This window comes from Natator depressus, chromosome 1 (genome assembly GCF_965152275.1).
Source record: "Natator depressus isolate rNatDep1 chromosome 1, rNatDep2.hap1, whole genome shotgun sequence".
NCBI lineage: Eukaryota > Metazoa > Chordata > Testudines > Cheloniidae > Natator > Natator depressus.
The window spans coordinates 109727149-109753401 of NC_134234.1; the positions used below are offsets into that span (position 1 = coordinate 109727149).

Genomic DNA, 26253 nt, shown 5'->3' on the forward strand with positions numbered 1-26253 from the left:
TGAGTTTGTATGTGTGTCGGGGGGGGGGGGGGGGTGAGAACCTGGATTTGTGCTGGAAATGGCCCTCCCTGATGATCACTTTAGATAAGCTGTTACCAGCAGGACAGTGGGGTGGGAGGAAGTTTTGTTTCATGGTCTCTGTGTGTATATAATGTCTTCTGCAGTTTCCACGATATGCTATGCATCCAATGAAGTGAGCTGTAGCTCACGCTCAAATAAACTGGTTAGTCTCTAAGGTGCCACAAGTACTCCTTTTCTTTTTACAAATACAGACTAACACGGCTGTTACTCTGAAACCTGTCATTACAGTTAATGCAGTGGCAAATGACAATCTGGAAAAGACTCAGCCCAGAAAAACATCCTTCAGTTCAGAGCAGAGGGATCAATGAGTAACACTGTCTAGGTAGGGGAAGCAAGGACAAGCCTACACCTTCTTGAAAAGGGCATAAGCACTCCCAGGGAAGAAAAGGTAAGTAACATCAAAAGGAAAAGTATCAAGAAAATAAGATTTTTGCAGCTCTGGCATAGGTTCAAAAGCAGCAGTGAGGCCTGTTGCTTAGGAAATACACATTTAGCTCTAGCCTGAGAAAGTACTGTCAATGCATCTAGGAAGGAAGGAAACTTGCTATTTAGTACATCCTGTTAATTACTGGGTAGAACACAAAGCTTGAAGTCCACTGAGCCACCAATCACCTGCTGAGAATACAATGGGACCTGTATTGTTTTAGAAGAGTTAGCAAGGTGGGCAGGGGAGACTCCTCTAAGTTGCCTACACTGCTCTGATGCCAAGCCTTACAAACAGCCCACAATAACAACCTCTCCTACTTTGCTCCCTAGCATCAGTTCATCTGAAACCTGAGATGTTTGAGCTCACACTAACCACATACAACTCTGAAGTACTTACACCTTATATATGGTAATTACACTGCTGCTTCACACCTAATGAGCTGATCCATAATCTGTCAAATACAGTAAAAGGAAGTTCTTCAAGTGATGGTCCCTCTATGTAATCCAATCACCAGTGTGTCCTGGACCAGAGGTAGAAGGCTTTCCTAGCAGTGTCCATTGACCCAGCCATGCCTCTTCTGTTCCCTCTTACCACTGCAAGGCCTGAGTCAGAACTCCGGTGCCTTCATGCTCTTAGCCTTTTCACTAAGGGCATGTCTATGCTACAAGCTCGAGTCAATTATGTTAGGTCAACTTACAGCCACTGCAGTAATTACTGGGGTGGTTCATGTCCACACTAAGCTCCTGTCAGTGCTGCACTTCCACTGACTTAAGAAGGGCAGCATGTGAGAGGGGACTGAGGACCTGAGCTCGCTGTCCCACAGGCTCCAAGCTTAGGAGTCAGTGCAGCCAGGGTCCCAGTAGGAACCAGAGCCTGGGCAGCAGCCTGGCTCCAATCAGAGCACCTGGGGGCAGTTGAGCTCTGTCTAGAACCTCCCACCTTCCCCAGGATGACAGCTCAACCTGTGACATTGACAAGAATGACAACCAATGGAAGCCACCTTGAGCGTCTACACAGACACTGCATCACCCTAACTACACCACCATAAGCCCTATGCCTCTGGACGTGGAGTTATTATGGCACTGTAATAGGGAACTTACACCCGCAGGAGCAAGGCTTGAGATAAGCTGCCTTAGGTGGACTTGACTCAATAGTGTAGACCAGGCCTAAGAGAGTAATCTATTCCCTTGTGTCTAGTTTCTTGTTTGGGATTTTTTCAGCATAGTTAGTGTATATAGTACATGGAGTTAGTTGCTAATCAGAGATAGTTTGTCCCAATTGGGACTATGCCCCACATTCCAGAGTTTAAAACCTGTGTTTTGTGCCTGTGCTCATTCTCCATGAGCAATGAGCCCCAGAGCTGCCAGTATTGCCTCAGGGAAGCTCATATCACCAGTTACTGTGCAATATGTACATCTTTCCTGCCCCAGATGTGGGGGGCACAGGAACGTCATCTCAGGATATCTCCTAGAGGAAGCCACAGGATCACATGCACACACTGACCTGGGACCGTGAGAATCACCACTGCAGCATCAGTCACTGCCAGTAAGGTTCCTCCCACACCCTGGATTTGGCCCCACTGGCACTCCCAGACAAGCCTGCTTTGCAACACGGGGCCACAGTGACGGACCTACGCCACAACCCTTGCAGCGCGATCTGCTGTTCTCTCCCTCCTCAGGTGTATGGCGGCCTGCACCTACCTGACACTGCACTGCCTCCAACCGTGATTCCTCTCCCTTTACAGACACCACATGGACCATGTGGAAGCAAGTTGTCATCACCCAAACAATTCTGGCTTCCCTCACATGGTGAACTGACCCCTCCAAAGTTATGGTCAGCACCCCATTCACCTCTCCCATCCTGCAAGGGAAGTGTCTGTTGTGATGGCCTGCAGGATGGGGGAGCTACCCAGACCATCACACAGCACAGGGCATCTGTACACTGTGAGAGGCTGAAATCCACATAAATGTCCTAGAAGTGTGGGCAGTTCATTTAGCATGCCAGGCTTTTCTTCCTCTGATCCAATCTCAGCACTGTCAGCTACTCTCAGACACTATCGCAGCGATCGTCCACACGAAGCCATCCTTTGAGACACTGGCAACATGCTCCCTCTCCCATCTAAAGGTAAAGTTCTTAGTAGCCATACCTCGGCTGGACAGGCCAGTAAACTAGCAGCCATGATGGTTGCCCCCCCCCACACACACACACCGTATTCCACAAGGATAAAGTTTCCTTATGGCTTCACTCTAAGTTCCTCCCAAAGTTGGTGTCAGAGTTCCACCTCAGTCAGTCTGTTCACCTCCCTGTGTTCTGTCCCAAACCGCACACCTCCCATGTGCACAGGAGCCTTCACTCCCTCACCGTCCCTCGTGCACTAGCATTCTACCTCCACAGGACCCGTGCCTTTCGAGCATCCATGAAACTCCTTGTAGCCATTGCCAACTGGTCCAAGGGCCAAGCCCTCTCTTCCCAATGAATCTCCAAATGGGTCTCCAGGTGCATCCAGCAATGCTACACGCTATCCAATATGCCACCGCCTGAGTTACAACATACACTACGCGATGGCAAGCAGCCACATCTGCATGCCTAGCAGACATCTCATGGCAAAAGATCTGTCATGCAGCAACATGGAGCTCAGTTCACACCTTCACATCCCACTACACCATCGCCCAAAGGGCGGCTGAGGACCCTACAGTGGGCCGTGCCGTACTGCATCTCCTCTTGCATCCTCACATCCACCTCCATGCTGATTACCGCTCACTACTCACCCATGATTGGAATACATATAGGGACCAACACTCAAAGGAGGAGGAAATTACTTACCTTTAACTGAAAGTTCTTCAAGAGGTGTGGTCCCTATTTGTATGCCAATACCCACCCACCCTCCATCCCCTCTGCTGCGGACTGCACTACTCAGTGGTAAGAGGGTCACTGGAGAGGCATCAGCCTGCACGGCCTATTATAACCTCATCTAGGAGCACAAGGATATGCACGATGCATGTTCAGGTCAATGGGCACTGCTAGGAAAGGACACCTACGACTGGAATACAGACAGGGGCCACACATCTCAAAGAACCTCCAGTTACAGGTAAGTAACCTCCTCTTCTATCCTGAGGGCAGAGGGGAGTAGGCTGAGCAGAGGCTGCAGCAGGAAAGCGGAGAGCCAGGCATATAGGACTGACCAGGAACCAGCAGTTACCACATCAGGAAGTGTGGGCTAACTGCACATGTGGAGGGCAGGATTCGACTGCAGATGGACTGGCAGGCTAGAGGACTGATGACTGGCGGGCACTAAGTCTGAGGAACCCCATGTGCTATGGTTACTTTTCTGCCCCTCTCCTGGACTGGCCCCAGGGGATGGCTTAGGAACAGTCAGGCTGATCTTTTATAATAGTGTTTAAAGAAAGGTGCATGTAGCTTAATGGCAGCCCTGCTATAACACTCCTGTTGCTTCCTCAGAGCATTGACAGAGATGCACCCAGGCCCAAAGTTCATTGCTTAAAACAGCTGCAGCACTTGTCTCCAAGCTTGCGGCTGACAGCACCATACCACACACTGAGGGGGTGACCATTGTAACAGCTCAGTTACAGTAGCACAAGCATGACAATTAATTCCTTATTTTACTGTGATTCATCCCCCTACCTTATCCCTCTCTTGCTCCAGAAAGGTGATGTAACCTACCCCTACGAAGACCTAGAGAAGGGACAGCACCAGGGTTGAGTGCAGGCTGCTATTCCTTCCCTGTGTCTTATTCTTGAGTTCAGACGTTCAATCTCTATGCCTGCCTGTGTGCTCTTGTCCTTCACTCCCACACTTTCCTCTCTTATTTGTTCAGCCCCCTTACCCACTCTTCCACCCTTCACTCCCCTCCCACTTTGTCTCAACCATATAGAAACATCTTGTAACAAAAGAACATGCTGTAAACCACCAGTAACTCCACTGTTTTATAACTGCAACCCCCATTTCTCCTCCCTCCCTTTCCTTCCACTCTTCGGAGTAGAGGGCATGCCTATTTGTCTAAAGAACCTACGAAATTGCTGAGAGCTATATAAATAATGGTGAAAATATCAGGCCACCACTCCATTGGTATGTATTGGTGCTAGACTATTTCAGTTTTTTAAATGCTTCTAGGAAGCAGCCACCACATTGCAGGCCAGCACCAGGGAAGAGTGAGAAAAGAGAAAGGAAGGTAGTCGAGAGGGAAGCAGTGAGCAGATCTGTAATGGCAAGTACAGGGAAGAGAAGCAGTTAAGAGCAGTTCATAGTTAGGGAAGATTGAGATAGTGGGGCTGTTCATTTTCTGAGGTCTGTCACTGCCAGACCCTGGGAGTCAGATGCCAAGGTACATATAGCAACACTGAACTCTGTAAAACAGATTTCGACAAATAAATATAATTTATTTTGTACAAATGGCTGTGGTTTCATGAATATACAGAATTGTACATACAGCTCTATCCAGCTATTTACTCAGACATTACAAAATGCCCTGAAGAGAAACAAGAGTAGTGACTTTTTAAAGACGTCGCCCACATTGGTCACATTTTACTCAGATAATATTCTCAACCATTTGTAAAAGGTCCAAGTTACCAGATTACTGACAGCATACAAAACGTTTACAACACTTACTTGAAAGGCAGGAAAAATTGGTCAAGTGTCAATTGACACTCATGGAAAGTTTAGAAATTGTGCTTCCGTCAGTGCAGTTAAAGTAGAGGAATGTGTCAATTTCTGTGGTAACTGACCATCTGTTTAAATATTGTTGGTTGATCCCTGAGCAACCAGCTTTGCTCTACAAGTCTCTCGAAGTTTGTTAACTGTTGCCATGGACAAGCTTCCAGGTTCTGTAAATATTTTCTAAAACAAAGAATTGTTAGTTAAAAACATGATCCCAGACAAAAATGTATGAAAGTCTTCCTAGATTTCACCTACAGATGAAAGGAGCACTAATGAAATGCTTAAGTCCCTACTGTAAATTTCAGCACATGGCACTGTTTAGGACTCTTCAGCCACAGATCAGAGTGCTTTCATAAGGTGGGTAAGTATTATCAGCTGCAGTGTTGGGAACAGAACCTAAGTCTCCTGACTCCAAATCACGCAGTTATCCAGAGGATCTTAATTAGTGGCAATATTCAAGGTAAGTGTGAAAATAAAGTTCCAAACAATGTAGTGAATTCTGAGATATGTTCCGCAGTAAGCCAATAAGCCAACTGAAACCATATTATGTTGTCCTTAATTTTACACACTGTAATTCTGCCATACGCTATGAAGTTTCTCAGTAATTCTATGAGTAGCAGCTCAGTACTGAACATAGACATGTCTGGCTGGAAGGGACCTCAAGAGGTCCACAAGTTCCACCTCCTGCACTGAGGCTGAACCAAATAAACCTAAACCACCCAGGACAGGTGTTTGTCCAACCTATTTTAAAAAACCTCCAGTGATGACAAATTTCTTGAAAGATTAATCCAGAGTTTAACTACCTTACAGTTAGGAAAAAAACTTTCCAATATCTAACCTAGATCTCTCTTGCTGCAGATTAAGCCCATTACTTCTTGTCCTACCTTCAGTGGACATGGAGAGCAATTGATCAATGTCCTCTTTATAATAGCTCAACATATTTGAAGACTTATCAGGATCCCCTTCAGTCTTTTCTCAAGATTAAACATGCTCAGATTTTCTAAATCTTTTATTGTTTTTGTTGCTCTCCTCTGGACTATCTCCAATTTGTTCATTTCATGCTTTGTGTGTATAAAAAGATCTATACTTTCCACAGTATGCATCCGATGAAGTGAGCTGTAGCTCACGAAAGCTTAAGCTCAAATAAATTCGTTAGTCTCTAAGGTGCCACAAGTACTCCTCATCTTTCCTAAAGTGTGGCACCCAGAATGGGACACAGTACTCCAGCTGAGGCCTCATTAGGGCCAAGTAGAGTGGGACAATTACTTCCCATGTTTTACATACAACATTCATGAATGATATTAGCCTTTTTCACAACTGTAACACATTGTTGCCTCATATCAGTTTGTGATCCACTATAATGCCCAGGTCCTTTTCAGCAGTATTACTGCCTAAGCAATTATTCCCCAATTGGTAGCTGTGCATTTGATTTTTGAACACGTATCTAAATTCACCAAAGCCAAACTGTAAATAAAACCAAATCCATTTTATGTGAAAATAAATAGTAATCTGGGCTCCATGGTTCCATTTAGATCTTTTCACTATGTCGTTTCTACCCCATTTTTACTATAAAACACCTGTACATTTACTCCTCCCCTAAACTATACTTTTAGGGAAGTGTTATACAAAGACAGTGTTACAGAAGGGGCATAACATGATTCTAGACAGAAATATTTCAGATGCTAGCAAACATACACAATAGTAGTTGCTTCAACTGCATTGTGACCTCTGAAGACATAGTAGTCAAACATGAGATGGCTTAAACATAAATATCAAAAATTTTGTCTCAGCCCACATCAGCCTTCTAATTGTTCAAACAGGTCATTTATAAGCGTGCCACAGATGAGACACTGTATTCCTTTAGGAACAGTTATCTGTTTTGAATAGGGAGAAGGAGAAATGAGACGCCCACAGAACTGAGCTATGAACTCTAAGTAAACTTTAAAAACCATGCTGCAAGTTTTGTTCAGCGCCACGGTGAGGAAGAGTGTATGGGATTATACCTATCATAGAATCATAGAATATCGGGGTTGGAAGGGACCCCAGAAGGTCATCTAGTCCAACCCCCTGCTCGAAGCAGGACCAATTCCCAGTTAAATCATCCCAGCCAGGGCTTTGTCAAGCCTGACCTTAAAAACCTCTAAGGAAGGAGATTCTACCACCTCCCTAGGTAACGCATTCCAGTGTTTCACCACCCTCTTAGTGAAAAAGTTTTTCCTAATATCCAATCTAAACCTCCCCCATTGCAACTTGAGACCATTACTCCTCGTTCTGTCATCTGCTACCATTGAGAACAGTCTAGAGCCATCCTCTTTGGAACCCCCTTTCAGGTAGTTGAAAGCAGCTATCAAATCCCCCCTCATTCTTCTCTTCTGCAGACTAAACAATCCCAGCTCCCTCAGCCTCTCCTCAGAAGTCATGTGCTCTAGACCCCTAATCATTTTTGTTGCCCTTCGCTGGACTCTCTCCAATTTATCCACATCCTTCTTGTAGTGTGGGGCCCAAAACTGGACACAGTACTCCAGATGAGGCCTCACCAGTGTCGAATAGAGGGGAACGATCACGTCCCTCGATCTGCTTGCTATGCCCCTACTTATACATCCCAAAATGCCATTGGCCTTCTTGGCAACAAGGGCACACTGCTGACTCATATCCAGATTCTCGTCCACTGTCACCCCTAGGTCCTTTTCCGCAGAACTGCTGCCTAGCCATTTGGTCCCTAGTCTGTAGCGGTGCATTGGATTCTTCCATCCTAAGTGTAGGACCCTGCACTTATCCTTATTGAACCTCATCAGATTTCTTTTGGCCCAATCCTCCAATTTGTCTAGGTCCTTCTGTATCCTATCCCTCCCCTCCAGCGTATCTACCACTCCTCCCAGTTTAGTATCATCCGCAAATTTGCTGAGAGTGCAATCCACACCATCCTCCAGATCATTTATGAAGATATTGAACAAAACCGGCCCCAGGACCGACCCTTGGGGCACTCCACTTGACACCGGCTGCCAACTAGACATGGAGCCATTGATCACTACCCGTTGAGCCCGACAATCTAGCCAGCTTTCTACCCACCTTATAGTGCATTCATCCAGCCCATACTTCCTTAACTTGCTGACAAGAATACTGTGGGAGACCGTGTCAAAAGCTTTGCTAAAGTCAAGAAACAATACATCCACTGCTTTCCCTTCATCCACAGAACCAGTAATCTCATCATAAAAGGCGATTAGATTAGTCAGGCATGACCTTCCCTTGGTGAATCCATGCTGACTGTTCCTGATCACTTTCCTCTCATGTAAGTGCTTCAGGATTGATTCTTGAGGACCTGCTCCATGATTTTTCCAGGGACTGAGGTGAGGCTGACTGGCCTGTAGTTCCCAGGATCCTCCTCCTTCCCTTTTTTAAAGATTGGCACTACATTAGCCTTTTTCCAGTCATCCGGGACTGGACCTCAAAATAAAAAAACAGTTACTCTTCTGCAGTAACTGTTGTTGAGATGTGTTCTGCGTGTATACGTTCCACTTTAGTTGTGAGCCCAATGCACACAAGTCAGAGACTTTTGCCAGCAGTACCACTAGGTGGCACATGCGCCCCTGTTCTCCTCATGCACCCAGCCAAGAGCATAAAGGGGTGAGTTTGCCACCTCCCTCTTTGTTTCTTCCCACCACCTGTGAAACGCTGTCTGAAATAGTGGGAAAGGAGGGAGGGTTGTGGAAAGTGTATGTGCACAACACATCTCAAAGAACAACAGTTACTGTACAGGTAAGTAACCATTTTTGGTGTATTGTGCACATATACATTCACTTTGGGAAGTTACAAAGTCACCTAAACAGCTGGTGGGATTTCAGATCATTGGAAGAGAGACTGCAGCACTAACTTGCCAAAGCTGGCATTGTCTCAGGAGGCTCAAATGAATGGATAATGTCTTGAAAAAGAGTCCAAAGACAACCATGTTGCTGATATGCAGATGCCTGTAATTACTCAGGAAGGCTGAAGAAGCAAACTGAGCTCTGGTAGAATAAGCCATTATTATTCTTCGAAGATTGTTCATATCAATTCCAATTAGGAGAGCATGTGCCACATTCACAGTCATCGGAAAGTTTTCCACCTAGCAGCACCCATCAGGTCAGCTGTGGAGCCCCCGGAATGGCGCCTCCATGGCGCTCAATATATGACCCTGCTGAACCAGCGCCTCTTCAGTTCTTTCTTACTGCCAGTGACGATCGTTGGAACTGCAGTGACTTGCATAGCAAGCTCTCCTTGTTTCTCTAGCCTTTCAGTTTAGAGTTATCCCCAGTCGAGTTAAGTTTAGTTTAAGTAGTTTTCTGTTACAACAGGTAGCTGTTGGGAGTGGGGTTTTCCCCTCCACCCCAATCCACGGTCTCCCCTTGGGGACTTGGGGTATGCCTAAGTCCCAGGGGTTCAAACCCTGCAAGTCCTGGAACAAGCTCATGCCGACGGGGACCGCCACGACGCTTATGTAAAGTGCCTGGGGGAAGCACACCAAGCAGACAAGTGCAGGATTTGTAAAGGGTTTCCCCCCAGAACAAAAAAGGAGTGAGACTTTTACCTCAAGCAGCTCCTTATGGAGGCAGCACTTAGACCGCAACCCACATTGGCGCAGCAAGACCCGGCACCAAGCTCATCGGTGCACAGTGCCCCGGCAGCAGAGGTAGAAACAGCACCACGGAAGGACTGTGGGAGAGACCCGTGGGAACAGCCCAGCACCGGTCCCATTCCCTGGTGCAGAAGTGGCACCACAAGCAGGGAAGGAGTGGATCTCCGACTCTGAGACCCACCCCTTCGGAGCCAGCCAATGGGGTTCGTCCCAGGGAGGAGCACCCAGTGCCGAGAACTTTGGTGCCAGCACCATCAACTCCAGCCCTGCAAGGGAGACAGTCAAGCCCGGTACCGTTGGACTCCCCAAGCCAGGTGATTGAGGAGATGGAACTGCCATTCAACCTAGACACCTTTTGGGCCCTTCAAAGGTATTTGGTTTCACAGCTTTTACCTCTTCTGCATTGTAAACTGGAAACACTTACCTGCATAAAGCTGTGGCACTCTGTTACAAACGTCCCTCTGGTGATCTGCTTAAACTTATCACAAATGTCAGGGAGATTTGTGGCTTCCAAAATAAAAGCTTGGTGTTGCTTAATTAATGCTAAGGCCACACGAAAGATGATTTTTGATCCCTCATAGAATAAACAGTCCCAAATTCGGAGAACAGTCTGTAGAAGAAGAAAGCTGTTAGAAAGGTTCTCTTGCTGCTTTGTAGTCAGTAATGATTATTAAGGCATTATCAGTGGGACAATGATCTAACAAATCAGTTATCAGGCAAATCACACCTTAAACCCCTTTTTGTCCCTCCTCCAGTACACCCCTCAGGTCAGATGACTGGCTTGCTGTACCTCACTCTGGGTGGAAACCCAGTCTAACCACTTCTAGACTGGATCTCTGAGCTGTAGCCCATTTCCCCACCTTATTAACCCAACAGGCCCAACTGGGTTTGGCACCTGTGATTCCTCCAGTAACCTGCAATAGGGATTGATTAGTGACACAAAACCAGCTTCTTCAAAACAAAGCATTATTTTATTCATTCATCCAAAGGTACATAGTTCACAGAGCGAAGGGTCTATATGCATATATCCTTTTAACTAATCCTAAATCTTTCCTTGCCAGCTTTAGTAAGCTCCCCTCAGCTGGGGGAAGCAGACTGTCCTGTTCGCAGCATGCTCTGTCTGTCTGTGTCTCCTTGATGCTCCCTGGGTTTTTGGTCCGGGAAGAATAAACCTTGCCAGAGTAGTGGAGCCACGCTAGGGGTATTCCCCTAATTAATGGTATCCCTATTGTTTTCTGGGGACTCTTGGTACACCTCATCATAACCCGCTATCTTTGCCATTATTTCATTTCCTGAGAGCTCTATGCATTCAGACAGGAGACCACTACACAGGTAACCTGAGGGGCATATGACATTTTTAAAAAATACTGCACAAAACTCCCCTGTTCTCCACTCATGTATATTAAAATATCTTCAAGTTTACTTACTTCTACTGGAAGAATGTCAATAAACAAGCATATAAACCAGCGTGACACTATCAGAGTCCACATGACACCATGTCGATCTATTAACTCTGCCACTGCTGGAACTTTCTTTCTCACAAGTTCTCCAAGGACTTCCTGATCGGTCTTTAACCCCATCATTTCTGGGCTATAATAATCTTTAGAGGAAGAAAACAAAAATTTGTCAGTAACCAGTGTGAAAACTCCATTACAATAAATTCTCAAATTAATGTTAAGTTTAAAGAAAAGGAGTACTTGTGGCACCTTAGAGACTAACAAATTTATTTGAGCATAAGCTTTCGTGAGCTACAGCTCACTTCATCGGATGCATTCAGTGGAAAATACAGTGGGGAGATTTATATACACATAGAGAACATGAAACAATGGGTGTTAACATACACACTGTAACGAGAGTGATCAGGTAAGGTGAGCTATTACCAGCAGGAGAGCGGGGGGGGGGGGGGGGAGGGGGGGACCTTTTGTAGTGATAATCAAGGTGGGCCATTTCCAGCAGTTGACAAGAATGTCTGAGGAACAGTGGGCGGTGGAGGGGGGGGAATAAACACAGGGAAAATAGTTTTACTTTGTGTAATGACCCATCCACTCCCAGTCTCTATTCAAGCCTAAGTTACTATTTCCCCGTGTTTATTCCCCCCCTCCACCCCCCACTGTTCCTCAGACGTTCTTGTCAACTGCTGGAAATGGCCCACCTTGATTATCACTACAAAAAGGTCCCGCCCTCCCCCACTCTCCTGCTGGTAATAGCTCACCATAAGTGATCACTCTCTTTACAGTGTGTATGGTAACACCCATTGTTTCATGTTCTTTATGTATATAAATCTCCCCACTGTATTTTCCACTGAATGCATCCGATGAAGTGAGATGTAGCTCACAAAAGTTTATGCTCAAATAAAGTTGTTAGTCTCTAAGGTGCCACAAGTACTCCTTTTCTTTTTGCGAATACAGACTAACACGGCTGCTACTCTGAAACTTGTAAAGTTATAAATCACTTTAACCATTTGAGCCCTGAGCACATAAGTAAATTACACTGAGGAACAAGGGTATTTGCACCCTCAGATCATCAACTGTGCCTCAGCAACCGCTGATCCCTCCACACACAAAATTACTTCCTCCAAGTCTGGCACAACCACTCCCTATCCCAACTCCCTAACAGTTCATTCCTCAGCTTTGCTAAATGTTTTTGTAATCCCAACCACAGCTGATTGCTCCCAATCCAAGCAAAAGGAGCAGTTAAAGCCAATATGGGGGTTGGTAGCTACCCCCATCTAAACAAGAAACCTAAAAAAGCCTGTGTGAACACATGCAGACACATACGTGTGTGTATATTATATTTAAAAGAGTTAGTGTTCATAGGTGCGGGTCTGACAAGACCTCAGTTATTAGTATTATTTACTCATGGCGCAAAACAAGCACACCGACTGGTAATGCAAGCATCTCACAGTGCCTTCACTTACAACCTCATGGGATAAGAGGATTGATAGTTAAGTCCTCATGTCATTTTTGTTGGTCTCTACCAAGACTCCCAAACACATAGGACAAGGACAGAGATGGTTTAAGTGTAAATGAAACAATAGGGGGGAGAAAAACCCACTAGCCTTAAATAATTTTATAACCCTACCAACCCCTAAACAGTAGATTTCTAAGTATCCTTGAGAAGCCCAGAGACAGCAGACGGTATGAGAACACAACACAAATTTCCACCTGCAGAAATCTGAATTCAAGAATAGTAAGTTATAATGGAAATTTTATTATTATTAAGTTTAAAATGTGTGCTAGGCACTTTACAAAGACTTACCCAAACAACCTCACCCTCCCCTGCTTACAATCCAATAATATTTATCTCTACATTTTTCATATCCAACTTCCAGAGCCACTCTCATGGCACAACAAAGCACAACACATAACCTTTCGGACTCTTGCCCTTTATTTGTAATCTATAATTTCTTCCTTCCCACCCAAGATTCACCTGCTTCTGCAGAAAGCTTTATCCATGTGCATTATTGCTACTATATACATCCCTTCAGACTCCACTCTAGGATCAGTCATAGGAAAGCTCTGAGTACTGAAACAAAACAGTCAGTAAGATGTATACTATATGGACCCCTCTGAAAATTTTGGCTGCCAGAGTGGAGTAAAAATGCAGGGTGGATAAAAATCACAGTCAAATAGCCAATACAACAATTCTCTTCCTTCATGTTTTATGTTCCTCTGACTCATTTGCGACTTGGAACATAGGTAAAGAAAATAAATCAAAATGCTCAAATGTACAGAAGCATTAGTTTTCTGTAAACCAGGAATTTAAAAAATGCTACTTCAAAGAAAAGAATAAGCACTTTAGCAATGGGAGAAGGAAGCAGGAAAAACAAGCAACCCGCCCCAAGCAATTAAACACAGAGCAATTTTCTTTTTTGAGCATGTTTGAGATACAGGAACATTAAATAGACTCTAACCACTGCAGAGTGTAGTGGTACTGAAGTTTCACATGCTCTCTGCTATGTATTGCTGTGATCATCTGATATGCTGAAATCAACAGCAGCTGCTCTTTTCAATCTTTATGGTACTGCAATAAAAGGAATGTCAGGATCTCAGTGAGTGTCAGGCCACCAACCCAACTTGTTAGAAATGCCAGAGTAAAGTTAGATAAGTCATTCCTCAGCTACTGGGTCTTCTGAATTATAAACTGCTGATTAAACAGTTGCAGGGAAGCCTTGTTTAGATTAAAAATATATTATAAACTATAACTAAAATGTTACATAACAGTGCTACACGGCTGAGCAGTGTCTTCCTTTTCTAACTAGGGCACCCTGGTTGTTCCAAATGTAACAGTTTCCATGCTGGCCTTCATAAGCAGAAATTGAATATTAAATGTAGAATGAAGAGAGCGTTGCAAGACAACTGAAAAAAATAAAGATTTATAATTTTAAACAGATTTATATCATAGATTATCAAGCCTTTTCCAGGATATTATAGCCAATACAGAAAAGAAAAGCATATACTAGAAGTGTCAGGGCCTAAGGTATTTATTTTTTATACAGACGCTCCCTGGGTACGCAAGACCCGACTTACGCAAATTCGACCTCACGCAAAAAGTTCCATGAGGCATAAATAAAATGTTTGAGTTACGGAAAATATTGCGTAGCATACAGAAACGCAAAGTACTGTAGTGCGGCGTGCGGAGGAACACAGCAGTAGCATCTCCTACAAGGGAAGGCTTTGCACTCTCCCAGCTTCCTAGTCTTGTGTTATTTCACCCTATTATTTCATTCAAATCATGCCTGGAAAGTGACCAAGTGATAGCAAGAGTGCAGGAGCAGTTCGTCAGCGAAAGAAGATGGATTTAGAGCAGAAAATGAAAATAGTGAAAAAGTATGAAGGCAGACAAAGCCTGTCGTCAATTGCTTGTGAACTCGATTTGGCTACCTCAACAGTGAAAAGTATTTTGAATGATAGTGCACGTATAAAAAAGAGTATGTGAAAGGTTCTGCTCCTTTAAAATCAATAGTCATAATGAAGCAGCGTTCTGTTGCTATGAATGAAATGGAAGAGCTATTAACAATGTGGATGGAAGATCAGATTCAAAAACTAATGATTATTCAAGTGAAGGCTAAAGTATTTTTGAAGACGTAAAGGGAAAATACAGTGATCCTAACGCAAAGTTTGTGGCTAGTCATGGGTGGTTTAATAGATTTAAACAACGTGCAAATTTTCACAATGTAAAAGTGAGAGTGGTGAGGCTGCTAGTGCTGATACAAAAGCCGCTGAAAAGTATCCTAAAGTGTTATGAAAACTTATAGAAGAAGGTGGTTATACAGCACAGCAAATCTTTAACGTCGACAAAACTGGATTGTTTTGGAAAAAAATGCCAGACAGAACATACATTTCAAACGAGGAAAAGATGATGCCAGGGTTTAAGGCTGCGAAAGATAGGCTAACACTTTTGCTTGGGGGTAATGCAGCTGGAGATTGCAAATTGAAAACGTTGCTTGTTTATCATTAGAAAATCCCCGTGCATTTAAAGGCATTAGCACGGCTACCCTTCCAGTTCATTTCCGTTCAAATCGAAAGGCTAGGATCACAATGGCACTTTTCAAAGACTGGTTTACAAATTTATTTATCCCTGAAGTGGAGAAATTCTGCAGAGAAAACGACATCCCATTCAAGACTATGCTTATCGTCGATAATACTCCTGGACATCCCGCACATTTAGACGACTTTCACCCTAATGTAAAAGTCGTGTTTCTGACTCCTAACATGACTTCGATCCTACAGCCCATGGATCAGGGGGTCATTGTTAATTTTAAAGCCTATTATCTACAAAGAACATTTGCACAAGCAGTAGAACCAACTGACAGAGAGACTGGCAAGACTTTACACGATTTTTGGAAATCATATAACATTTACCAAGCCATCATAAACATTGCTAAGGCCTGGGCAGAGGTTACCCAAGTTTGTTTGAATATCGTATGGAAGAAAGCGTGCCCACAGTTTGTACACAGCTTTAAAGGTTTCGAAAGAGACAAAACATGTGAGGAGGTGATAGATGAAATTGTGAAGCTTGCCGAGCAGCTTGAGCTGGAGGTTGATGTTGGTGATGTGGATGAGCTTATCGAATCCCATGGAGCTGAATCATCAAATGAGGATCTCATGGAATCAGAAGCAGTAAAACAGCAGACTGAAGCAGAGAATGAAGTTGAAGAAGAAGAAGTGCCACAATACTTCAACACCAAGGAGATGGCACTTGCATTTCGTGAGATTGACTCTGCAATGGCAAGGTTTGAGAAGATGGACCCCATTTCCTCATGATTCTTGAAAGTGAACAGAGGCATTGACGAAACGCTGGCCTGCTATAGACAGATATATGGAGAGAGGAAAAAGGCCACACTATCCAGTCATCTCTTGATAAGTTTGTAAGGAAGGTTGAAAGGCCCTGCAACGTTCACATCTCCACAGCCTTCCACCACCAAAGCCCCCTCTAACGACCCTGATGATGTAATGCCTGTCTCCTCCTCTCTTTCCTCATCTACAAATTAAGCCCATTGTCATCCACCACCAAAATGCAGCCTTCAGTGTGCCAGGATAACAATAGGATTAAGGTAAATGCAATATTTTTGTTGTAATTGTTTGTTTTTTATGCTTGCACAATATACGTTTCCAATTTACATAAAATTCAGGTTACACAAGGCTTTCCGGAACGGAACAATTGTGTAAGTCAGGGAGAGCCTGTATATCAAAATTGGGAGCACAGTATTCAAGTACAACCCAGAAGTGTTCCTGAAAGTTCCTTATGTAAAAAACTACCTACAGATTTTTCAGTCATTTACAGTGATTTTAATGACAAATGTAATACGTTGGTGAAAATATAGCTTTGATGCAGGGTGGATAAAAATCAATGATTTTTTTGATAAAATGCTTTTTGAGGAAAAAACCTAGCTAAAGATAAAGACATATCTTTGAGCTATAATGTCTCATCATGGAATAGGGGATTATAAACTCTAATTCTATAGTATGAGACAATATATTCATGTAATGTATAAGAAAAGTTTTGTAAATGAGTTCCAATAGTTCATGGATTAGGGACCCAATCTTAAGGGTTCCAGGGGCTTCTGTACAGACTATTTAGGTTAATCTTTCTACCTACCCAATGGGACTCAGTGCTAAATCTAGAAGATACCATCAGAGATGCTTAATTTTGCAGTTCTCAAAACTGTGGATTTGTGTCTTCAGAGATAACATGCTTGTTAACAGCAAAAATGTTGAATAAATGAATAAATGAATGAAATAACAGACCTCAACCCTATTGTCCCTCTGCAAATTTGTGTACACAGAGTCAATCCCTTACCTCTCTCTAAAAGTGCAAAGTTTCAAAAAGTTCAATGAATAGAAGATTGTTGGGGGTGGAATAAATCTGGACAAGGAGAAGTCTGGAGATAAATGTGAGAAGGGAGGGACAGGCAGTAGAAACAAAAAAGTGAAACTGTTTGAGCAGCATATTCCAGAAGTCTTGAGGTCTTTCTGAGTGTATCCTTCATTGATTTGAGATCTACCATACCATTCTCTCACTAGAAGGGAAAACCTATAATGGCAGCAGGCTGTAAAGGAGACCCAATTTGGGTCTCATCTATCTCTGAGTTGTGAAGAATATGTATTAAGGTTATAACAATCAACAAGAATGCACTTTTATGTAGAAATCCGTGATTAAATCAAGTCTTCCTGATTAGTGATTTAAATCATGATTTAAATCAATTTGATTTAAATCAAATCCACCCTGCTTTGATGTTAACATTCTAATTCTAGAAAGATATGGCATTAAAAGAATTAAAAGAAAAGCAGTTTGTCACAGTAAAGCCTAAATTCTACAGGTGAACTTTAGTGACCACAGAATAGAGCAGGGGAAGGCAAACTTTTTGGCCTGAGGGCCACATCAGGTTCCCAAAATTGTATGGAGGGCCTCTAGCAGGTCCTCTGTGACCCAAATGACCTTTTGCAACACAGCAGGATTAATCTAATTGTCCATGCCACCTTTGACAGATGGGCATCTAGTCTCATCACAGTGAAGGTGATTTTCCAACCTCTCTGCAGCTTGTTTCAGGGCTTAATTGTTCTCATGGTTATAAAAATTTCAATATTTAATCTAAATTGCTCTCCTATTTTGGCATTGTTTACTAATGAGAATTGATCCCTGGCCTTTTCTGTAAACAACCCTTCACATGTTTTTTAATAGTTCTTTGCAGCCATGTCCACAACAGTTTTGAATTCATATCAAGTTACTTTTTGGAGTAGCATTTTTACTACTCTCTCTCTCACACACACAAAGTCAGTGGTTTAAGGATATAAAAGTGTTATATGTGGTGCTTTTTATTTTTGGATCTTATTCTTAATCTATTTGTAACTGAGAACAAGGCATTAGAGTCCTTACAATCTTTATCCTTATTTCCTGCAAATCTCATTACTGCTCTATAGCCCTAGCTATTTTAGCCTAAACTACCCAATTGACTGGAGTTACTCAAAAACAATACAATTTAGCAAAAACTTCTTGATGTGTTTATAAGAGGCAACTGCTCTTCAATGAATTCACAGCTGTACAAGTAAGTCTTAAGGACTCATGCCTTCCAACTAAACAAGGATTCCTGGCTTTCTATGTTTGTTCATAGGATCATGGAGGACAGCTATATTGTCAGTTAAAGATCAAGTACAAGAAGATTACCTATTCTTAACATAGCTAAGTGAAAAATGCTGTGCTGCTGATCAGATTATTTGTACTTAAAAATAACCCTACAAAGTTACATTTGCTTTACAAGAGTGCTATAGTCACATTGTGAGACATACACTGCATGCAGTGTTCCATAAAAGACTCTGATGGATGAAGTTTAAAATAGGAAGTTCAACACACTCACACTCGACTCTAGTTTGATATTTGGTGAAGGAAACCAGTCCAATTTTTCAAACTCTTACTATGTAGCAAAGTAACACAATCCACTTATTTCAAGATTAAAGAAGCAATCCACAGAATTGATTTTAATCTCAATATACCAGTTTACAAATATAGCAGGCACAAGTGAGATTTCATTACCAGCAGCAAGATAGAAAACCTAGTATATTAAAGGCTTCTAGCAAATCAGATAGATAATCCATAAAATGATGAATAAAGTTCCTACATGATGCTTGACTCTCCTAGCTTCTCTTTGGTGGTAAATAACTAATAATTTCTTATACATGTAAGTGGACAAAAGTTACATTACATACTGTATAACAAGTTCCTCATTCTTCCATAACACTGGGCAAACATGTCATTTATGTATAAACTATATTGACATCAATTCAGTAGCATCTATTGCTAACAGTTTAAATTTATACAAAATAATAACTGACCCAACTATGTTGTGAAACAGTAAAACAAAAATTTTAATTTTGCAAACTTTTAAGTTTCGAATACAATGAATCCCTAGTAAACCCTACCAACTACACAGCATTTCCCAAACTTTTGAAAGTTCAGCCCTCCTTCAGGAAAATGAAATCAATTACTCTACCACCACGTGCCAACACCCCTCCAGCTCTGCCATCAATAGGCTTTTAGCACCAGAGATGGAGTGATCACTCAGAGTCCTTACCATTTGACTTAGCAGCTACTATACGCTAGAGTAGTTGTTTCAGTCTCCGCACATTGTGGCAGATAAAAGTGCATTAGTTACACTTGGGTCACGTTTCCAAGCTTTTCTTCAGACTCATCACAACAGAGACTTTTAAAAAATTAAATCAGAGTCTCTGGAAAAAACTGAAAAGCCTATCCATTCCCTGCCACTCCTCAAACTCCCAGGAGGCATAGCATGCCCCACGCTTCAGACACACTGCTGTGATGCTTCCCAGGGACAAGAGCACCAGAACCTTTGTAGAAGTAGGGGACCCAAGGCCAAAGTGCCCCCTCCCTCTCAGTGGCTGGCTGCTCTGGTGGTGAGCCAGCTGACTTCTCTTCTGGCGCTACAGCAGCTCCTGGTAGGCAAAAGGTGTAATTGCAGCTCCTCCCCCATCAGAATCTATTATTTTGCAGGGGTGGAGGGGTGGCGCAGAAGGAGATTTGCGAGGGACATGAATTCTGCAGTTATATTTCTTTTGTTAAAAAGTGGGGGGGCCACGGCCTCCTGACCTCCCTGGTTCCAGCACTGGTGCCCAGAGATACAGCATTGTGAGGCACCGCCTCCCACCTGCCCTTAGTGTGAGGAAGTCTTACCAGTGCCTGCTGTGGATCAGCCCCCTGACTCCACCAGCCACTGGCAAAACAAGCACTACTTTTCAGGCCTCTGCAGGCCTCATACTCCCTGTACAGGTTAGCAACAGGTACACACCAACTCCCGAGTCCTCCAAGAATTCCTCTAGAGTGCTCAGCCTTTTTTCCACTGAACACTTAAAGAATTCTTAGATCCACTATTCCCACACAAATAGTACACACCACATTCAACTCAGGATCACCACTTAATACACAGCACATCATGTATATTCACACATACATGTACACACACACACACACACACACACACACACACACACAGAGAAAACAAGAATCAGTTTATTATTAAAAAACAGAGATTCAGTGACACAGAGCGACAATACTGTACACAAATGGTTACATATAAAATGAAATCATAACACGCTTTCTGAAGCCTAAACTTAACTAAACATTCCCCTATCTCCCACAAAATAGCTTACCCCAAGTCCTCTTCTCAGCATTTTCAACCAGTTTGGCTGAGATCCCTTCTTATCAAGCCTGCTGGCAGGTTGTCCTCACAGATCAAAGGAATACCCCGGGGTTCATCTACACTCCAGATATAGTTTCAAAAGTACATTGTCTTACTCCTAAACAGGACGACCCCTGCTGTTTTTGTTTTTCCCTGCAATCGCCTTAAGCTCCTTATTAATATTTGACTTAGTGTGTAAATGGACATCCATTGTAAAGCTTACAATACTTAATTTACATGTTGCCAGAGAGATGAAATGATTGTTACTTCCTGTTTGGGGAAACTCGTCTAAGCGGGTCACCAAATACATGCTTTAAGAACACAGATATCTGTACAAAAAGTAACTCCTTAAATATCGCCCACACATATATCTTGTGATGATTAAGACGACCGTATGACACAGGCTTTCATTAGAGACCCTACATAACATCTTTAGTGAACTAAAATGTAAATACCATATCTAGGGGATTCTTGTAACACCAATACACCCCTTATGCATCAAGAGATCCCTGGGACACAACTGCATTTAGACTAAGTCAAAGTCCAAGCATTTAATGGAAAGTATAAGGAAAAAAAGATGGGACGAGGGAATCAACACTGTCTCAGTGGTCCCCCACCAATATCATCTCCCACTCATCCCCATTCTCTAGAAATCTTCTTTACACTCCTGCAGTATTTTAAATCAAGTTTCTCCACAATTAATTATTTTATTGTAGTAGCATAGTAGAATAAGCTGTATTTAAGGTTCATGGTACACAAAGAGTGGTTGGGTAAAGGTGGTTCTTTAGAGTATATTTGGAGGATGAAGTGTCTGACCCTTAGTAAAAGAGTGCATGAACTAAATTTAGTGGAGTTGCCTAAGGGTTCAGAAAAAAGTGGATGAGGAAGTATGACCTGTTAAAAACCCCACTTACGTAATAGTAATTTTATTTGGCGTGGGTTTGTTTGATTTGTTTTAAATTATGGAAACACCAGTCCCAATTCCACAGTTAAAGTTGAGTTCTGTTTTGAAAGGGATGTGAAAAGGATTTAGGGGTCATGGTGGAGAAGCAACTCAACATGAGCTGACAGTGTGATGCTGTTGCAAAGAAAGGCCAATGTGATCCTTAGATGTATAAACAGGTTAGTGCTGAGCAGAAGTAAGGGAGGTTATTTTACCTCTGTATATGGCATTGGTGTGATTGATACTGGAATACTGACGTCCACCTTTTCAGAAGGGTGTTGAAAAATTGGAAAGAGTGCTGAAAAGATTTAGGGCTCTAAAAAAATGCCTTACAGTGAGAGACTTAGAGAGCTCAATCTGTCTAGCTTAGTGTATAAGTACCTTCAGAGGGAGAAAATACCAGGTGCTAACAGGCTCTTCAATCTAGTGGAAAAAGGCTTAAGCAGCAGCAATGGCTGGAAGCTGAAGCCAGACAAATTCAAAATTAGAAATAAGGCTTTAAAAAAAAAAGTGAAGGAGATTAACCATTGGAACAAATCACCAAGCGAAGCTGTGGATTCTCCATATCTTGATGTCTTCAAATCAAGGCTGGATGCTTTTCTGGAAGACACGCTTCAGTCAAACCCAAACAACTGGGCTCAATGCAGGGGTAACTGGATTTAAATTCTATGGCCAATGGCATATAAGGGGTCAGACTTGATGACTTAATGGTTTGAAACATACACACAAACTTACAGCACTTACTCTGAGTATATAAATGAATTTTCGAAGAATTTACAAGTAAATCAGTAAATTAGTCTGAGTTAAAATTATGTTTAGAATAGGCTGGCATTAAACTTTAGCCAACCATCTGTAGTCTCATTGTATATTCTGCCAGCATGTGCCCTATATTTCTTGGGTGACCTCTCAAAGCAATATGCTTAGAAAGGCTGTATCAACAAAGCTGTAACTCAGACTAATGAACAAAACAAGAGGGAGTTTTTATTAATCTTTTTCAGAAGTTTGCAATACCGTAAGTCAGCTGAAAAATAAAAATATTAATGATCATTTGTTAACAATGCGAGGAACAGATAAAGAGACTAATGTGTGTTTGGAAATACACCAGAGAACTCAACCAGGAACACACTCAGATCAAAGAAAAAAGGCGGCATACTGACACAAGGTTGAGATAATCAAAATATAGCTCAAAGCAATAGCTGGTAACATCAAAGACTAGAGAATTCTAAAATGAGCTTTTTAGGAAGATGCATATATACATTCATATGGGCATAAGAACATTACATGGAACCCCAAAAGTGGAAGTTCTGCTGTTAGAAAGTCAAAAGATGTCTGCCACAAGGAACAAGGTAAATTATTCACTTTGGCCTTGTCCACCCTAGAAAGTTGTATGGCTTTAACTATACCAGTATAATTAAAAAAAAAAAAAAAAAAAAGGAGTACTTGTGGCACCTTAGAGACTAACAAATTTATTTGAGCATAAGCTTTCGTGAGCTACAGCTCACTTCATCGGATGCATTCAGTGGAAAATACAGTGGGGAGATTTATATACACAGAGAACATGAAACAATGGGTGCGTCCATCTGTGGGCTATTTGGTTTGTTCTCTGCATACAGGCTGCATAGCTAGATAGACCATGGGCCCCTGAGTAAGCAGGGTCCCTGCTAAAGGCCACAAGGCTCTGACCCTCGGAACTTTGATCAGTGCCTGAACAGAGCTGGCCACCAAGAAACTGGAGGAAGAGGAAATCAGAGAAGAGGTCTAGTGATTCGTAATCACCAGAGGCAAGAGGCCATGGCGGCTTGGCTGAAGACAGAGGAGGATGGGCAGACTGAATACCACAGAGAAAAGGACCAGGAGGAATTCCACACAGATAGAAGTTTGGAATAGATATCAGATCCTCAATGTGGAAACTCTGAAGACAGCTCTCAAGATCCAGCAGGTCCAAGGGAATGGAGAGATGTGCGGGATACACATGTGGATGGCAGCTCGGCACAACCTGTAAGAAAATAAGCTTGCCTAAAAAGTGTTCTCCAATTGTACAAGAGAAAGAATCCTTGTTGGAGATTCAGTTCTCAGAAGAATCAAAAGAACATTCTGCAAGGGACAGATGGACAACAGACAGTGTACTACCTTCCTGGAGCCAAGACACAAGATGTCACTCTAAAATTGGATAGGTTTCTGAAGTCAACGGAGAAGGATCCATTGGTGATGTTCATATCTGCACTAATGACACTGTGTTGTGGGATATTTCACAGATAGATTTCAGGGTAATCAGAAGGATGCTGAAGAAGAAAAAGAAGAAGAATGTCAAAGTGATCTTGGAGGTCATTCCTGTCTTAGAAGCAAAGGAAGACAGAAAGCAGAAGATTCTGGAAGTGAACTGCTCGCTAGGTAAGTGGTGTAAGGTAGAGGATTTTGGTTTTGTGGAACATTGGTACGCCTCCTACAGGTAACGGGGACTGTATAGTTTGGATGTCCTCCACCTCAGTAGAAGGGAGACCAGTCTCCTTGGGTACAGACTGACTAGAGTAGTCAGGAAGGGGTAAAACTAATAGCAAAAGGAGAGAGTAAGAAGAGGGAAGATATGAGCACTCAGCACAAAATCGAGATGTTGAAAACAAAATCCATCAAGGAGCCAAAGGATATGAAGACAAGACATTCTTTAATTGTCTACACAACAATGCTAGGAGCCTGAGTAACAAACAAGGGGAATTGGAACTGCTCATTTGTGAGCATAAATTTGGTCTAGTTGGTGCTACTAAAAACGTGACACCACGTTTCACACCACTGGAATGTTAAAAATCAATGGCTATAACCTATTTAGGAAGGATTGAGTAGGCAAAAGGGAAGAGGGAACGGCACTGGATGTCAAAAATGGCATTATCTGTTTCCGAGTCACTGAGAACTCAGAAGAAAATGATCTTGAATGATTATGGATCACTGTCCTACAGATAAAGCACAAGATAAGGCATTAATTGGTGTCTGCTACTGATCACCAAATGACACTAAGAAACGGAATAACTGCCTCCTTATGTACTTATCTATAATATATAGGAGGAAAAATCTGGGCAATCAGAGGACACTTCAGTTTGACTGATATATGCTGAAGGTTTCATGCTGTCAGTATTAAAATATCCTTTGAATTTCTAAATATTATAGATGACAATTTCCGAACTCAATAAAATGTTGCCACCAACAAGGGAGAATTCTGTGTTATATCTTGTCCTAAGAGAGAAAAAAGAACTGATCACAGAACTAAAAATTAATGGTAACTTAGGTACAAGTGATCACAACTTGATCACATTTGTGATGTGCAAGCAGAATGAAAGTCCAGACCAGTAATATATAAACTTGGTGCTTTAATAAGGCCAATTTCACAAAGCTAAAAACAATGAGCCAAATCAGGTTGAAGGGATAACTGAATTCAAAGAGTGTGAATAATAATTGGGAATCATTTAAGAACACCTTATTGTATGCTCCAAAAGAGAAAAATCCCACAATTGAGAGAGAAAGCCATGCTGATTAAAATAAAATGACCTGGTTTAGAGGGGAATTGAAGGCAGCTATCAAATATATAGATATAACAAATGGAAAAAAGGGGAAGTTGATAGTAATGAATATAAATAAGAAGTTAGAAAATTGATAAGGAAAGCAAAGGGAAACATGGAGAAATCTATGGCCAGCAGAGTTAAGGACAATAAGAAGTTTTTAAAATATATTAGGAATAAAAAGAATCCCGACAACAGTATTGGTCCATTACAAGATGGAAATGGTAGAATTATCGATACCAATGCAGAAAAGGCTGAAATGCTCAAAAAATGTTTCTGTTCTGTATTTGACCACTTGGCAAACTGGGTGCAAGCAAACAATATGCATTTTAATATGGTTAAATGTAAATGTACATATCTGAACAAAGAATGTAGGCCACTTACAGGATGGGGGACTCTATCCTTAGAAGCAGTGACACTGAAAAAGATTTGGGGATGAGATATATAATCAGCTGAACACGAGTTCCCACTATGATGCTGGGGCCAAAAGAACTATCAGGATCCTGGGATGCACAAGCAGCAGAATCTTGAGTGGAGAGGTTATTTTACCTCTATATATAGCACTGGTGTGACAGCTGCTGGAATACTGTGCCAAGTTCTGGTGTCCACAATTCAAGAAGGAAGTTGATAAGTTGGAGAGGGCTCAAAGAAGAGCCATGAGAATGATTAAAGGATGTGATTTTGAAAGCTTGTCTCTCTCACCAACACAAGTTGGTCCAATAAAAGATATTACTTTATCAACCTTGTCTCTCTAAAGGATTAGAAAACATGTCCTACAGTGATAGACTCAAAGAGCTCAATATATTTAGCTTAAGAAAAAGAAAGTTAAGAGATGACTTGATTACAGTTTATAAGAAGCTATATGGAGAACAATCATTTACTGATGGGCTCTTCAATCTGGCAGAGAAAGGTATAACATGATCCAATGGCTGGAAGTTGAAGCTAGATAAATTCAGACTGGAAAGAAGATGAGAGTAATTAACCACTGGAACAATTTACCAAGGATCGTGGTGGATTCTTCAACACTGACCATTTTTAAAATCAATATTGGAAAAATATGCTCTTGGAATTGTTTTGGGGAAGTTCCATGGCCTGTGTTATAAAGGAAGTCAGACTAGATAATCACAATGCTCCTTTCTGGCCTGGGAATCTATGAATCTATAAATGATATTAATATAAAACCCTCAACAAGGAAACAGGCATGCTTAACCTTTACAGGGAATAAGCCATTTAGATCTTGATTGCAGTATAAACACAACCACATCAAGGAACCTG

At 42.2% G+C, this 26253-nt stretch overlaps 1 protein-coding gene across 2 annotated transcripts in view; it reads right to left on the bottom strand.

Moving 5' to 3' along the window:
• Positions 1 to 4925: 4925 nt before the first annotated feature.
• The window catches only part of GRTP1 (growth hormone regulated TBC protein 1), a 49819-nt gene continuing 28491 nt past the window's right edge, over positions 4926 to 26253 (bottom strand). For both annotated transcript variants that reach the window (XM_074944823.1, XM_074944812.1), the window contains exons 6-8: positions 11222 to 11394; positions 10219 to 10404; positions 4926 to 5362 (exon numbers count right to left, since the gene is read on the bottom strand). In XM_074944823.1, coding sequence (XP_074800924.1) covers positions 5258 to 5362; positions 10219 to 10404; positions 11222 to 11394 — 464 coding nt within the window. In that variant the 3' untranslated portion in view covers positions 4926 to 5257. The remainder of the gene's footprint in view (positions 5363 to 10218; positions 10405 to 11221; positions 11395 to 26253) is intronic.